At 40.9% G+C, this 14,879-nt stretch overlaps 1 protein-coding gene across 1 annotated transcript; it reads left to right on the plus strand.

The window, feature by feature from the left end:
• Positions 1–1,797: 1,797 nt before the first annotated feature.
• Positions 1,798–14,225, plus strand: HSPA14 (heat shock protein family A (Hsp70) member 14). Its single transcript, XM_065651657.1, has 14 exons — positions 1,798–1,879; positions 2,098–2,178; positions 2,275–2,357; positions 3,715–3,763; positions 4,577–4,670; positions 4,790–4,880; positions 6,050–6,154; positions 6,985–7,146; positions 8,040–8,195; positions 9,187–9,289; positions 11,469–11,684; positions 11,920–12,093; positions 13,075–13,142; positions 13,808–14,225. Exons 1-14 carry the CDS (start codon positions 1,823–1,825, stop codon positions 13,884–13,886), a joined length of 1,518 nt encoding a protein of 505 aa, XP_065507729.1. The 5' UTR covers positions 1,798–1,822; the 3' UTR covers positions 13,887–14,225.
• The last annotated feature ends 654 nt before the right edge of the window (positions 14,226–14,879 follow it).

A 14,879-nucleotide genomic window follows, 5' to 3' on the forward strand; every position in this document is an offset into this window, starting at 1 on the left:
TTTTGTACTAGGGGCTCCTGTTCTCCTTTACTGTCCTGTCTTCAGTGTGTCTCCACAGACTCTCCCTCCATCTTCAGCTCCGACAAATGCATCATTTCTATCATCACTTTTTCTACAACACCTGTTTCCAGGCCCCACAGGTCTCTCCTGCTCACCTCCACCCTTCTTCATGTTTCATTCCTCTGTTGACAAGAGGAGGCAGAAAGGAGCTACAACTTGGACACACTTCAAAGGTATTGTTCTCAGTTGTACAAGTTTTGCCTTTATCAACACTGTGAACATCTCCTGAGCACACTCTGCCAGCAATCTGAGCTCCAGCCTGTGGTCAGAGCTCAGCAAGCTCAGTTACTGAAAGAGCAATTCTCCTCTGACTGAGGAAGCCCAGAATCAGATTCAGGACACAAAAACCCTTTGTGACTCGAGACAGCTCCTTTAACCTCTACATGATCTCGGTTCATCCCTTTAACCCTCCAGCGTGTCATAGATAAAGGAAAGATAAGGGCAATATTTAGTTCTGAATGATGCGGTGTGGTGGCACTGCACGGCATTTAGACTCCATATAGAAATGAGAGGCAGATGGGCACCCAAACCTACACAAGCACCGTCACCGCTACAGTGAGAGGACCCAAAGCCACATATATCATATAATCTTAGAATCATTCTGCTTGAAAGAGACCCTCAAGATCATCAAGTCCAACCATAACCTAACTCTGTCACTAAACCATGTCCCTAAGAACCTCATCTATACATCTTTTAAACCTCTCCAGGGATGGTGACTCCGCCACTTTCCCTGGGCAGCCTGTTCCAGTGCATCACAACCCTTTCCATGATTTTTTTCCTAATATCCAATCTAAACCTCCCCTGGTGCAACTTGAGGCCATTTCCTCTCACCCTATCACTTGTTACTTGGGAGCAGAGACCAACCCCGTCCACGCTCCAAGCTCCTTTCAGGCAGGTCAGAGATCAGAAGGTCTCCCCTCAGCTCCTGCTCTCCAGCTGAACCCCCGGTCCCGCAGCCGCTCCCAGCACACTTGCGCTCCAGACACGAGCTGACCTGCTCCCTGCCGAAGCGCCCGGAGAACTTTGCTGCACCCACGATGGGGCCACATGCAAAGTGAGGAGCCCTCAGCACAGCAGTGGCTCTGGCCAGGGAGAACTGAGTCGTGTGTCGGTGATGTTAAATTCCCCCAGGACTGACTAGAATTGTTTTTTTTTCTCCTGTGGCAACGCCAAGATGGATTACTCCACAAGAACTGCGACGTAACGAGATGTGGTGCTTTGCTTTCAGACACTGGTGATGCCTGGTTAGATTATGCAAGTTCAGCACTTCAGCTTGACTGCCCCACCAATAACTACAGCACTCGGATTAAAAAAATATATATTTACACCATCTCCGTGCGCTTCATTGCCTGCAGTTAAACCACGAGGGATGCCGCTGACATAAAACACACACCCTCCAGCACATGCACGCAAAAGCTTCATTCGCCTTTCACCGTTTTAACCTCTATTTTCTCGACGTTTGGGTTTCCCGCAGTTAAATACCCCGCCCGCGCCTCAGCAACTCCCCTCAGTGGCCGCCGCCGCCCAACCGCCCGCGCCCGCGCACGGAGTCTGCCCCGTTGCCATGCGCGATGACACCCCGCTCTCCATTTTTCTCATTGGCTGCTGCGCCGATGACGGAGTGCGCCTCTCCGTGATCGGTTTGCGAGCGAGGGCGGTGCGAGCTTTGATTGGTGGCCGAGGAGAAAAGGGGAGCGGGATTGGTTGGGAGCGCAGGGCTGCGCGGTGCATTGTGGGGCGGCGGGCGCGCGTGGAGGGGCTGATGGCGGCGATCGGTGTCCACCTGGGCGCCACCTGCGCCTGCGCCGCCGTCTACAAGGTGTGAGGGGCCGCGGGGCCGCCGCTCGGGGCTGGGCTGGGCTGGCCTGGGGCTGGGCTGGGCTGGCCTGGGGCCGGGCCGGGCCGGGCCGGGCCGCGCCGCGCTGCGCTGCGCTGCGCTGCCGTCATCTCCGTCTTCTCCCAGTGCCGCGGGCGGAGGCCTGAGGGGCGCGGGGTGTCCCGGGGCGGCTGACCGGCCGGGCGGGTGTCTCTCCACAGGATGGCCGCGCCGACGTGGTCGCCAACGACGCCGGGGACAGGGTCACTCCTGCGGTTGTTGCTTTCTCGGAAAGCGAGGAGGTGAGGATTCCCTTCCGAGGTGGGGCTTGGGGAGGAGGGGAGCGCGGCCTCTTGCTCGCTGATTGGGTTTTTTTTTCTTTTCTTTTTTTCGTTCAGGTTGTTGGCTTAGCTGCAAAGCAAAGTAGGATAAGAAATATTTCAAACACTGTGGTGAAAGTGAAGCAGATCCTTGGGCGAAGGTAAGAGAGCAGGTGTGAAAGGGAAGGTGAGAAGTTCAGTTTTTCTCATTAGAGCTGCTCAATGAAATTTAATCTCAGCCCTGATCACAGAATCACAGAATGTCAAGGATTGGAAGGGACCTCGAAAGATCATCCAGTCCAATCCCCCTGCCAGAGCAGGAACACCCAGATGAGGTTACACAGGAAGGTGTCCAGGTGGATTTTGAATGTCTCCAGAGAAGGAGACTCCACAACCCCCCTGGGCAGCCTGTTCCAGGCTCTGTCACCCTCATTGAGAAGAAGTTTCTTCTCAAATTTAAGTGGAACCTCCTGCGTTCCAGTTTTATCCATTGGCCCTTGTCCTGTCATTGGTTGTCACCGAGAAGAGCCTGGCTCCATCCTCGTGACACTCACCCTTTACATATTTATAAACATTAATGATGTTGAGGGCATTTTAATCTAGTGTGACAGCAGTTAACCTGGCATTGACAGGAGAGTATGTCAGATGCTATAAATTAATTATATTATAGACATCTTTATGTTTCATCCCAGGAGTCAAGAGATGCATAGTATTTTATGTCTGAATTTGTCTATAAAAATGAAATTGTGAAATTTGGTAACAAGTTGCATATATGCCTTTGATACATACTCAAGTTTCTTGACTAAAATGTCTTTTTACCTGGATGTTTTCCTGTGGCTAAAATTCACTGTGGTTTTATTTGCATAAAACTTCATATTGTTTTTATTTCAATAGTGAAGCAGATTAATGTAATGCCTGTTGCAGTTTGTCAGTTAGTGAAGCTGTGGCAATTTGTACTGGCAGTCACAGCGATACTAGAACTAAACTTGGTAGTTTAGGTCTAACATCAGAGATGTGACAAAACTTTTCAGTGATAACCTACCTGTGTGTTACAGCCCTTTTCACTGAAAGAAGTTGACAAGATAGGGTCCAGTCTGATTTATTTCTTAGCACTTTTCAGCTGCGCTCCTGTGTATAGTCAATAGAGGATTAAGGATAGTCAACTCACTGCTGTCGTGTTATTTTGGTCAATGCAACAAAAGTGCCTGTAAAATATTTTATAATGATTCTCTGTTGGGGATAACAGGTTAAAACTATGTGTTGGTTTTTTTTGTTTTCCCTTTTCACTAACTAGTAGGTATTTTTTCTATCATTAGTTTGGGGAAGGGGGGTTGAAAGATACCAGCAATCAGGACTGTTGGTTTTTCTTCTCCTGTATAAATGTATCCATAGAGTGGAAATAGGAATTTTGGTTTAAGTATAGCTACAAATGCTGTAAATGTTATAAGGAATATCAGCAAGATGAATTTGTCCAATTACCATATAATTTATATTGTTATTTTCAATTTATCTGGACAGCTCTGGTGACCCACAGGCAGAGAAATATATTGCAGAAAGCAAATGTTCAGTGAGTATGATCTAGTTTTTTTCTTTTGTTCTCAGAATACTTTGTATGATTTTATACTGTTCTTGGCATTGTTTGTGCAACACCATGGTTTTGGTCTGTAGTGATCAGCTCTCATCATACGACATCCTTTTGCTACTGTATAGAATGTTTCTTTTTTTGTAAAGTAGAACAACTTCACTGTGTTCTGAGATCTTCCATCATAATATAGTCCAACAGAAAAATTGTATGTTATCTCTTGGCCGTTCTCAAAAGGAATGATTCTTAATATATTTGGGTAATAGTGTTGTGGTGTTTCTTAGTACTAGTAGAAGAGGCTTAGGTTACAGCATCTCATGATAGAACTTGTTTAACCACTTGGTTTAATCTCAGTATTTAATTTGGATAATACTGTGCTTATTACTAGAAACCTTTTTTGCAAAATGAGAGAAAAATCCTGGAAAATAGGTTCCTAAAGAAAGAAGTTTCTTTGGGTTTTGACTGTTTGTATTGACATACTTATATAAATAGTTGTTGTTTTTTCTTATGAAATATATAAGCAGGCAAGTACATTTTTCTAAATGTTGATTTTGTGCCAAGGAAAACTTCTTAATAAAAAAACAGAGTCTGGAGTCTTTATATGAATGTGACCGTCATGTCTGTTGGATAATACAAGCGTTTTTCGTGATTTTTGATAAATATCTTTCTGCATTAGTACTCTACTACAAGAGAACACTTAGACAGTCCAATGCTTTTTGTTTTAAACAGAAACTAAACATTACCTTTTCTTAATAACCGAATTACAATCTAACAAAGGTATGTTGGCTTTACTTACAGGTAATTGAGAAGAATGGAAAACTTCAATATGAAATAGATAATAAACTTATTAACCCAGAAGATGTGGCAAAACTAATTTTCAGTAAAATGAAAGGTATATAATAAGTAAGATCATAACATATTTTAGTTTTTTAAGCTTGCCTTGTATTTTTAAGACATAGTATATTAGTTTTTTGCTTTTAATCAACATGTTCTGCCTATGTTTATAAACAGAAACCGCTCAGTCTGCATTGGGTTCAGATGTAAATGACGTTGTTATCACTGTACCATTTGATTTTGGAGAGAATCAGAAAAATGCCCTTGGGTAAGAGGATTAAGATTTTTATTTTATTTAATGTACCTAAAGCAGAGCGGCTGGCAGATCAGCAGTGGGAATTCTCCTGCCAGACTGCAGCTTCTGACTATCAGTCAAGACATGGGGATGCTATCTGAATTGGGAAGATAGGAAAGCAGGAGATTAAACCCTGACTTCAGAAACTTTTCATGGAATTCACAGTTGTAACCAGAATAAAATTCTGAATCAATTGAAGTGAGAGGGAGTTTTGGTATCGCCAAGGATAGAATGTCATTTCAGATGTGGATCTTCAGTGTCCCCTTTGACATGCAGATAGTTCCATAATTTTCCATCGCTTCATACAACAATACTCCCCAAACCAAGTAGCATTACATGACTTTATTGAGGACTGTTTTGTCAGGAGATATGGAATACTGTACTGTATTCTACCTGGAAGTTCTATTTGGAAAAACTTCTGCTGGGAAAGTTCCTCCATATGAAAACATAAGTAGACTTAAGGCTGTGTGTCACTAGCAGCATCTGTTTCTACTTGCTGATGGGTAGAAGCCCTTACATTTATCTGTCATTAAATACTTAAAACACACTTAAGTTGGCCATAAAACATTAGTGAGCTGGATATTTGAAGAATGTGTGATGAAATGTATTGCTTTGGCATACAAGTCTCAAAATAACTTCCAAGTGGAGGAGGTGACTTGCAGGGCAGTCCCATGGTTACTGAAATTTCAAGAAAACATATAAAGAAAATGTTAGAAGTGAGGTGCGGTAGCTTGATTAGGAAATAAAAGCAATTTTCCTAGTGTGACATCTGATGAAATAATGTACCACGAACTTTTAATGCCACACCTGAAGGTAAGTTACCAAGTTTGATTGAGGGTGGGATTTTTCATCTTGTATTTTAGAGGGGCTTTGCGTCTTTCTTTTTTTTTAAATGGGGTATGTAGACAGGTACATCAGTGGTTTCTTTGGCAATAAGCACCCAGCAGATCCAGCTACCTGAAGAACACAGTAGCAACTGAACTTCTTGATAGCATTCTTTTCCAGTCACTTTGCCTTGTTAATACCACGCTGTAACCAAGTTCTGAATTGTTGGTATGTGTAGTTCAGATGAATCTTAATAGCATGTGTGACTATAGTGAAATCATCGAAGTAAAATGAAATGCTGTTATGCCTTATCACAGGGAAGCAGCTGCAGCTGCTGGATTTAATGTTATGAGATTAATTCATGAACCATCTGCAGCTCTCCTGGCTTATGGAATTGGCCAAGATTCACCCACTGGGAAAAGGTAAAATCCTAATATTTTTACTACTTAAATTTAAGTTTCTGTACTTAAATCCCGAGAAATCCTAAAGGAGGGAATTCTGTGTTGCCTTAGCAGTCAACACAAAATTAATGATTTGAGGCTTGTTTTTCATTTTTCTCTCAATAAAGCAAATAACAATTTGGAAGTTGTAGATCCGTAGTGTGTTAAATCCCTTTGTTCTGGTTTTTATTGTTTTAGAATTGTCTTTAAAGATTTGTCCCTGGATTCTGTCTTGCTCTTTAATGAGCTGATTGTCTTGAAGAAAAATGCATCTCTTCTTGAACAGATCTTGGCACAACCATTTTTTAATTGTGGGAGCTGGAGTGATTTTAAATATGTTAGAGGAACTAAAGCTGAGTTCCTGGGTTCAGTAGGTGCATTGGGTTTCCCTTATGAATATTCCAATAATTCACAAGATTTTAAAAATAGCGAAGACTGGTGTCAGTGCAAACAGTCTTTTTTTTTTTTTTCTTTGTTGATATTTTTTACCATTCTCATATCATTCTTGCCTATAATCTTGAATGTAATGTTCAATTCTCAAATGTATTGGAGGATATTCTCAATTCTGTTGTAGGAAAAATATCGACTGCTCTCACTGTACGAAATAGGCTAATTTTGTTCTTGAGGGAACATTGTCAAGTAGTAGCTGGTACCAAGGTGCTTGAAATACAACCCCCTCAATCAGATTCTCATGACAAAACTGATTAAAACCTGCAGTACATTATATAGCAGTCATCTTTTTAGAAAGCATGTCAAAGTAAACATAATTTTAGATGGCTTATTAATACTACTTTCTTTTTTTACCATGGCAGCAATGTGTTGGTCTATAAACTTGGTGGAACATCGCTTTCTATCACAGTTATAGAAGTAAACAGTGGAATATATCGTGTGCTTGCTACAAACACAGATGATAGCATTGGTGGAGTTTGCTTCACAGAAGCTCTAGCACAACACTTAGCTTCTGAATTTCAGAGGTATGTTTTGAATTCCAAGAAGGTCACTCTTAGGACAAGGACTTCATTATCTGATGCTTGCTTTCAAACCAAAAAAAAAAAAAAAAAAAAAAAGTCAAGATTCTCCGATCTAGCAGACTAGACTGTCTGCGAGTGAAATGATTCAAATAAAGATATTAAAGGAAAAATCAGTTTTGGGGGCCAAGAAGGAAGACTGGGAAATACTTGGTTTTGGGTCAATGTTGCCTGACGTCAGTGTTGAGCTATAGGGTCTCAGCTATCAACTGTTCTGTGTTTTGAGTGATGTACGTGACTACTCTGTTTGGTCACAAGTTTTGGGGTGGCTGGGAATTCACCTGCGTGGGTTTTGTTGGTTTTTTTTCTTGTTGGCATGAAGGACCATGGTGGGGTTTGGGTCATCAGACTGAAGTCTGTATGGCGCCTCATCCTGCGATGAACAAAAATGAACAAATGCTTTACCATTAGTGATCTTGAGGTGCTCAGTTGCATACTATCACAGAAAGAGACTTTTTGGATGAAATATGCTATTTTGTTGACATGTCTAATGTTCTGTGTTCTATTTCTTCTTAATCTGTGGTTAAAATTGGGCCTTTTCTTGCAGTCACAGGCTTTGTTCAGCTCAGGAACTGTTTAGAAGGACTTAAATCTGTATGATAAACACTAATGCCTGAGTTCAGGGTGCCTCTACAGAATGTTCTTTAGTTGAAATTTGAATAAACACTTCTGTTCTTTGCAGGCTTTCAGTAGTGGCATTGTAGATAATACTAAAATGTCAACAGAAAAAAGTTCAATAGCTTTAACCTGGTTTTCCTTTGAGAAAGTTAACATTGTCACTCAAATGCCTGTCTTTCTAAACTGATATTTCTTCTTTTTTTTTTTTTTTTTTAATGTAGATCTTGCAAACATGATATTAGAGGCAATCCCAGAGCCATGATGAAGTTAATGAACAGCGCTGATGTTGCAAAGCACTCGTTATCAACCCTGGGAAGTGCAAACTGTTTTGTAGATTCATTGTATGATGGATTGGATTTTGATTGTAACGTGTCCAGGTAAAGCAGATCTTGAAGCTACTGCTTCTATATAAAACTACGCTTGAAATATTTCTAGGTTGGACTCTTTCATCTAAATAAGCAACAGAATTACAGGAGTCATGGAAGTCTTGATGTTGCCTCTTCTTGACAGCTGGAGTAGAAGGCGGCGTTCTGTCTCATACTGTTGTGTTCTACTCTTGCTGCTTCTTTCTTGGGATGATCTCTTAATGAGATACATAGGTAATTTTGATTACTCTTTCCCTCAGCAGCAGCTTTAGCAAAATGAAATAGACTTTTGAATTCCAGAATTCTGTATCCACTGCTGGAGCATTTGGATCTGGTAAAATAAGGCACAATATGTTTCTAGGTGTGAGAAGTAATTCTGTGTAACTTGTTTTGGCTCAGTTTTGGATAAGGATGCTTGTCCCGTGGATTAGTGTTGCAGAATTTGACTTGCTGTATTTGTACAGAGTAAAACTTCTTCAGGCTTGAAAGAACCCAAAGCAACACAAGTTGTGTTTTCAGTTTGCTTAATTTACTCCCTGTGTGCAAATCAGGACAAAGCTTGCTTTACCTCTGAAAATTCAAGAGGTACACTTGAGTCTTTGTCTCCATTTTAAAGAGGATGAAGTGGTTCCAGGATTTCCCTCCACACACACTTTTTTTTTCTCACATATGGGTCAGGACAACGATACTGTTTTTTTCTCTAGAGTACACTAAAGAAGAATGAATGCGCATTCCATGTAGGTATTAATGATGCAATCAACAGCACAGATATTTTCACAACAACAACAAGAACAACAAAATCATTTCTTCAAGGTTAATAATTGGGAAATGAGTTTGTTTGGTGGTTTTTGGGGTTTTTTTGGTGGTTTTTTTTTTTAATCAGTAGCAGGTATAGCTAAAGAACCAAAGTATATTCTAAAAATTATCATTCTTCCATTTCAGGTATTTTTCTCTAATGTATGAGATGACATTTATTGAGTTTTTTGTTTGTTTTTTCTTCTAGGGCCAGATTTGAACTTATCTGTTCTTCACTTTTTAGTAAATGTGTAGAAGCAATTAAAAAGCTCTTGCAGCAAGTTGGATTTACAGCAGATGATATTAGTAAGGTAATAATAGAAACCACTTGTCCATAATATGCTTTTTAAGTCCACAAAAAGAATATTTATGGGGCCTGTTCTCCTTGCAGACTGAGATTATTTCATGATGTTTAAGCACTTTTTGCTCAGATCCAACAAAGTACATAGACTCAAGATCTTTAGAATTCCTGTCTTTGCTTTGATTTTGGTTACTGGAAGTTAAGTATAAGGTGGAGTTGAAGTCAACGATGTTTTTACTGCTGCATATTGAGTAAATGGTAGAGCATTACTCACCATTTGGTCTGTTTGTGTAACTCTTGGAACAGCTGAGGAGTACCTTCTTTAATTTTAGTATATAGACTTTCTTCTGCCTTCACTTTGGATGGGGTTTGCTGACACTTCTGAAGAGACCTTGAGTTTCAACGTTTTTGCCTTATGAGTTGAACAAATCATGTAGTGTCTGCTTGGTGCCTGTGTTCCTCTTTGTTAGCTTAAAAAAACCACAAAAACACATTAGATGCCAAACCAGAGTGCTTTAATGCCAAAGATGGTGAGTAAAGTAGCAAATGTTACTAGTGTCACTCATGTCTTTTTTTGCTTTGGTATAGATGAGTAACTTCATCTCAACTTCTGTGCATCTGCGTGGCAAATAGCGCTGCATTTATTATTGGTGGAATTGGCACATAAATTCTGCAGCAAAAGTTAGTTGGCACTTTTAATGATACTTGATGCTATTTCAGACTCTTTGTTAGTGTTCGCTGTGTCACATCTGAGTTTCACTGGTAGGATAATGAAGTATCCCTGCACAGTGTTCAGGGAACATCTTTTTTTTTTTTTCCTGGTGGTGGCACTTGTTAAGTGGCCCAATGTGCTGTCCTCTCAGGCCTAAGTGCTTGCAGGGGGATACACTTTAAATGTAAAAATAAATGAACTGAATTTAGAACTCTTAAGTAAAGAGGGGAGATTCAGGCTAGGCTTGAGGAAGAAATTTTTTGCCATGAGGATGGTGAAGCACTGGCCCAGGTTGCCCAGAGAGGTGGTGGATGCTCCATCCCTGGAGCACAAGATCAAGTGGTACGAAGTCCAGTAACTGGCAGCTGGTTGTCAGTGACATCCCTCAGGATTTAATGCTGGGGCTAATACCATTTAATGTCTCTGTTAAGATGGATGATGGGGCAGCATGTGCTCTCTACAAGCTTGCAGGCAGTACCACAATGAGGGGAGCAGTCAGTAGCACCGCTATTCAGAGCGGTTGAAAAAGGTGAGAGAAATGTATGGAGAAGAACATTATGAACATCAACAAAGGCAAATGCAGAGTCTGGCATCTAGGATGGAATAATCCCATACAGCAGGACAGGGTAGGGGTTGCTAGAAAACGGCTTTGCAGGAAAAGATGTGAGGATTCTAATAGACAGCAAGTTTAACAGCAGTCAGCAGTGAGGAAGGCCAGCTGCATGCTGGGCTGTAACAGCAAGGGTGTAGCCATGGGTGTAGGAAAGCGTTTATTTCCCTCTTTGGCACTTGGAGTGTCCAGATAAAATCTCATCATTTTGGGGCTTCACAGGACAGGAAACGTACTGACTTAGTGGAGCCGGTCCGGTTGGAGGATGAGATGGGTTGAGGCTGGAGCAAATGATGTGTTATACAAAGAGAGGCCAAGAGAGATGGGTTTGCTCAGCCTTAAGAAGAGGAGGCTCAGGGGAGACTTGTGGTGCATGACTGAGTGGCAAGCAGCACAAGTTTCAACATGGGGAAGTCTAAGATACCAAGAAAAGAATGTGTAGTGTGAGGGTGATCAAACACTAAAACAAGGGCCCACAGAGCCTGTGGAATCTGTGTCCGTGGAGATAAGGTCCTGAACAGCCTCTTGGAACTGGTCTGTTCTGGGCAGGAAAATGGACAAGATGACCTCTGGAGGTCCCTTCCAACCTGATGTTATTTTATGATGAATTCCTCAATTTTTAAAATGATACTACATCTAGCTGATGCTGACGATAAGAAACACTTTTTAAAGATACTATTTCAAACTTTAAGCTGTGTCCTTTAATTTCAAGTACCAGAAGTCAAGCAAAGATGGCATCAATTTTTATTTTTATTTCAACAGCTACCGATGATAAAATATCCCAGAGCAGTTTTCAGGTATTTCAGGTTGTGACCTGTCTGTTTTATCTGTCAGAAGAAAGATTTGAAATCAAGGCATGTTTTCCAGGTAGTTCTGTGTGGTGGGTCTGCTCGAATCCCGAAGCTACAGCAGCTGATCAAAGACATTTTCCCAAATGTGGAATTACTGAATTCAATTCCTCCAGATGAAGTTATTCCCATTGGTGCCGCCATAGAGGCAGGAATCCTGCTAGGGAGAGAGAACCCTTTGTTAGAAGAAGCAGCACTGTTTATTGAGTGTTCCGCCAAAGATATTCTTCTTAAGGTAAGACTGAAATTATTTTACTTAAAAAATTCTACTTCTGCAATGACCATACAGCACAACCTATGCATGATTGATGTTAGGAATATAAATTTTTTTTTTTCCTTGCTGTGATGGTAAATGTGGCAGACAGAATGTATTTTTAATTTCTTTTCTTATGGAGCACTGTTGTAATGGTTCTAGCTCACTAAAGTACTTAGAGAAAGGCATGAACGTTGTTTTTTTTTCTTTTTTAAAGGGAGTAGATGAGTCAGGGGCTGACAAATTCACAGTGCTGTTTCCATCAGGGACACCGTTACCAGCTCGAAGGCAGCACACCCTGCATGCTCCTGGAAACACTTCCTCTGTGTGCCTTGAACTATATGAGTCATTGGGGAAAAGCCCCATGAATGAAGAAGGTAAATTTGCACAGGTGAGTATTTACACATTCATAGGCACTGTTAATATCAACCACTTGGAAATCAAGTGGATTTAAAAAATAAAAATTAACCAATGCCACCCCTACCAAAACTTGTTAAAAATTAGAATGATGTGTGTCTCTTTGGAGCATTCTTTTATAAAGGTGTTATGAAATACTGAAGTACTTTTTAAAGAAATCAAAGTTTCCCATTTGAATTTTGAAATGGCTTCTGGGTTTGACATTTGGCACTACTGTAGTAAGCTCACCTGGGATGAGAGATTATAACCAGTCATTCCAGTAGTACACTGATCTCTGACATTTTAGAAATAAAACTGCTGGAGGTAATGATATAGCTAGTGTATCTACTGCTGATATTTTTTTTTTTTAATCTTCCTTAGATTGGGCAGGATCTTGGTATTAAATACCACATATGATTTTTCACAGTGGGAAGGTGATAGGATTAGGTTAGCACCCAATATAAATGTATTATTCAGGAGTCAACCTATTGAGAGAGAACACAGCTTGTGTGAAACAGTGATGATGTCCTCACCTTGGCTTCAGTGCACTTACAGCATAAGGGAGGGGGCAGATGTGGCTGAAATGGATGGAATACTTGAGAAAATGGTTATTCCACCTTAGTCCTGCCCAAAGATCTCTCAGGGGATAGGGAAAGCATGTTACCTAATAGTTACAGAACTGATCCAAAGTCAAGGAACATGGTCAGCTCTTGCTGTAGTCTGTGGGAATTGTGGGTATTCCAGCTACTTTAGTGATAGACCCTGAAACAAAACTGCTGAAACAGTGGCGCAAATCTGTGTAGTTTTAGCTATTTGCTCTACAGATGACATCAACTGGGGCATGCTTTGGTGTTGAATTATTAGTATGAGATGCTGAACAGCATGAATTGCACACCTCAGCTGTTGCATCACTTCATTAGACTTGCTGTGCAAGGATTTAGAGAACTTTATAATTTGACTTTTTTTTTTTTAATAGATTGTACTCCAGGATTTAGATAAAAAAGATGGCCTACATGATATACTAACTGTTCTCACTATGAAAAGGTACCCATAATATTTATTATTCTGCTGTTTAACTTGCTGTGTCACACTTCTGACAAGCAGTCTTTTCTCCTGCTACAGAATGCTTAATTTTGTGTTGAGAAATTTCTGCATTTCATTGCTTACAGGGCTTTGTCCTAGGAGGGGTAAATTCTTTAGAAATGTGGGTTTTATGCAGTACCTTCTGTGCTTTCATTGCTTGATTCCTAAAGACATAAAACTTAAAGTTGTAAAAATGATTTTTAGCAATTTTTGAACTGTTGATCAGTCTAACCTTGCTTGAGAGCAGCCAGTGCTTATCTGTTGGTGGCTGTTACTGAGTTCTTAATAAATCTTTTAAAATTTAAATAATATTACGTCATATTCTATTTACAAACCTGTACTAAATAAACTCAGAATATTTAAACACGTTGCTGAATCTGTTCCACCTAATGTAGAGAAGATACATGCTTTAGTGGAGAGCAAGAAGTGCTTATCTAAATACCCAATAAACTTAATTCCATAAATCAATTTAATCTATGTTGAAGCACGTTCTCCCCTGGATAATTGGTGCTCATCTGTCTCCTTTTGTCTGCATGAAGACTGTTCTTTATCCTTTATGGAACATGCAGTAAAGTACTTAGTGTTGTGTTGAGACAGTCCTAAATATACTTTTCTCTTTTATCTAGGGATGGGTCATTACACATTACCTGCACAGATCAGGATACTGGAAAGTGTGAAATCATTACTGTTGAAGTGGCATCATAGTCTCTTTTGAAAGGCGGCATTTTTCTAAGTTGATTTTTGTCTCCTGTTGGCTTTTCTGCCAAAGTGGTGACTCTCTGAGATGTCTTTAATGATTCTTAGGAGACTGGAATAAACTGAAGTGAAACATCAAACTGACCTGGTGGCAAATTAGAGTGGAAAGCGTGGTGCAAAACATTAATCAAGACATGGCAGACAGCAGAGCACTGAATTATCAGCACCTGATTTTAAAGAAATGCAGGATTTTTTTTTTCCCTGCGGTTTTTGTAAGATGGTTTTGTGATGTTACCTGAAAAATGTGTGTAAGGGTTATATGTGACTATTTATGTGTTACTAATAAAATATGGGGTTTTTTTAATGCAGATCCCAGTATCTTCCTTTCTGTGTGGCACTGTTCCAATCAGTATGTCGTCATATATTTGTTTGGATATAAGCTGGCAGCTTTTTTAATTTCAGGGGAATAATAGGAGACGGAGCAGGCAAGTGTAGTTACAGGATTTGAGGGTCGCAGCCTAAGGGGCAGCAGTTCAGCCCTAAGGGCCAGACAGAATCATGGAATTGCTTAGGTTGGAAAAGACCTTTAAGATGGAGTTCAACTGTAAACCTAACGAAGCCAAGTCCACCACTAAACTGTGTCCCTAAGCACCACATGTACGTGTCTCTTAAACACCTCCAGGGGTGGTGACTCAATCATTTCCCCGGGGCAGCCTGTTCCAATGCCTGACAACCCTGAGCCTGTAGCACTGCCTGGGGTTGTTGTGACCCAAGTGCAGGACCCGGCACTTGGTCTTGTTAAACCTCATACAATTGGCTTCAGCCCATCAGCCAGCCAGTCCAGATCCCTCTGTATGGCCATCCTACACTCCAGCCCAGCTTGCTGTCATCTGTAAACTTACTGAGGGTGCACTCAATCTGCTCATCCAGATCATTGATAAAGAGATTAAACAGAACTGGCCCCAATACTGAGCCCTGGGGACACCACTCGTGACCAGCTGC

Source organism: Caloenas nicobarica, chromosome 1 (assembly GCF_036013445.1).
Source record: "Caloenas nicobarica isolate bCalNic1 chromosome 1, bCalNic1.hap1, whole genome shotgun sequence".
NCBI classification, from domain to species: Eukaryota; Metazoa; Chordata; class Aves; order Columbiformes; family Columbidae; genus Caloenas; species Caloenas nicobarica.

Bases quoted from the DNA above. Each gene is read 5' to 3' on its own strand.
- HSPA14 (XM_065651657.1), top strand. From the start codon at position 1,823: ATGGCGGCGATCGGTGTCCACCTGGGCGCCACCTGCGCCTGCGCCGCC. The intron at 4,881-6,049 runs GTAAGAGGATTA...GCCTTATCACAG, and splicing joins AATCAGAAAAATGCCCTTGG to GGAAGCAGCTGCAGCTGCTG. The intron at 9,290-11,468 runs GTAATAATAGAA...CATGTTTTCCAG, and splicing joins CAGCAGATGATATTAGTAAG to GTAGTTCTGTGTGGTGGGTC.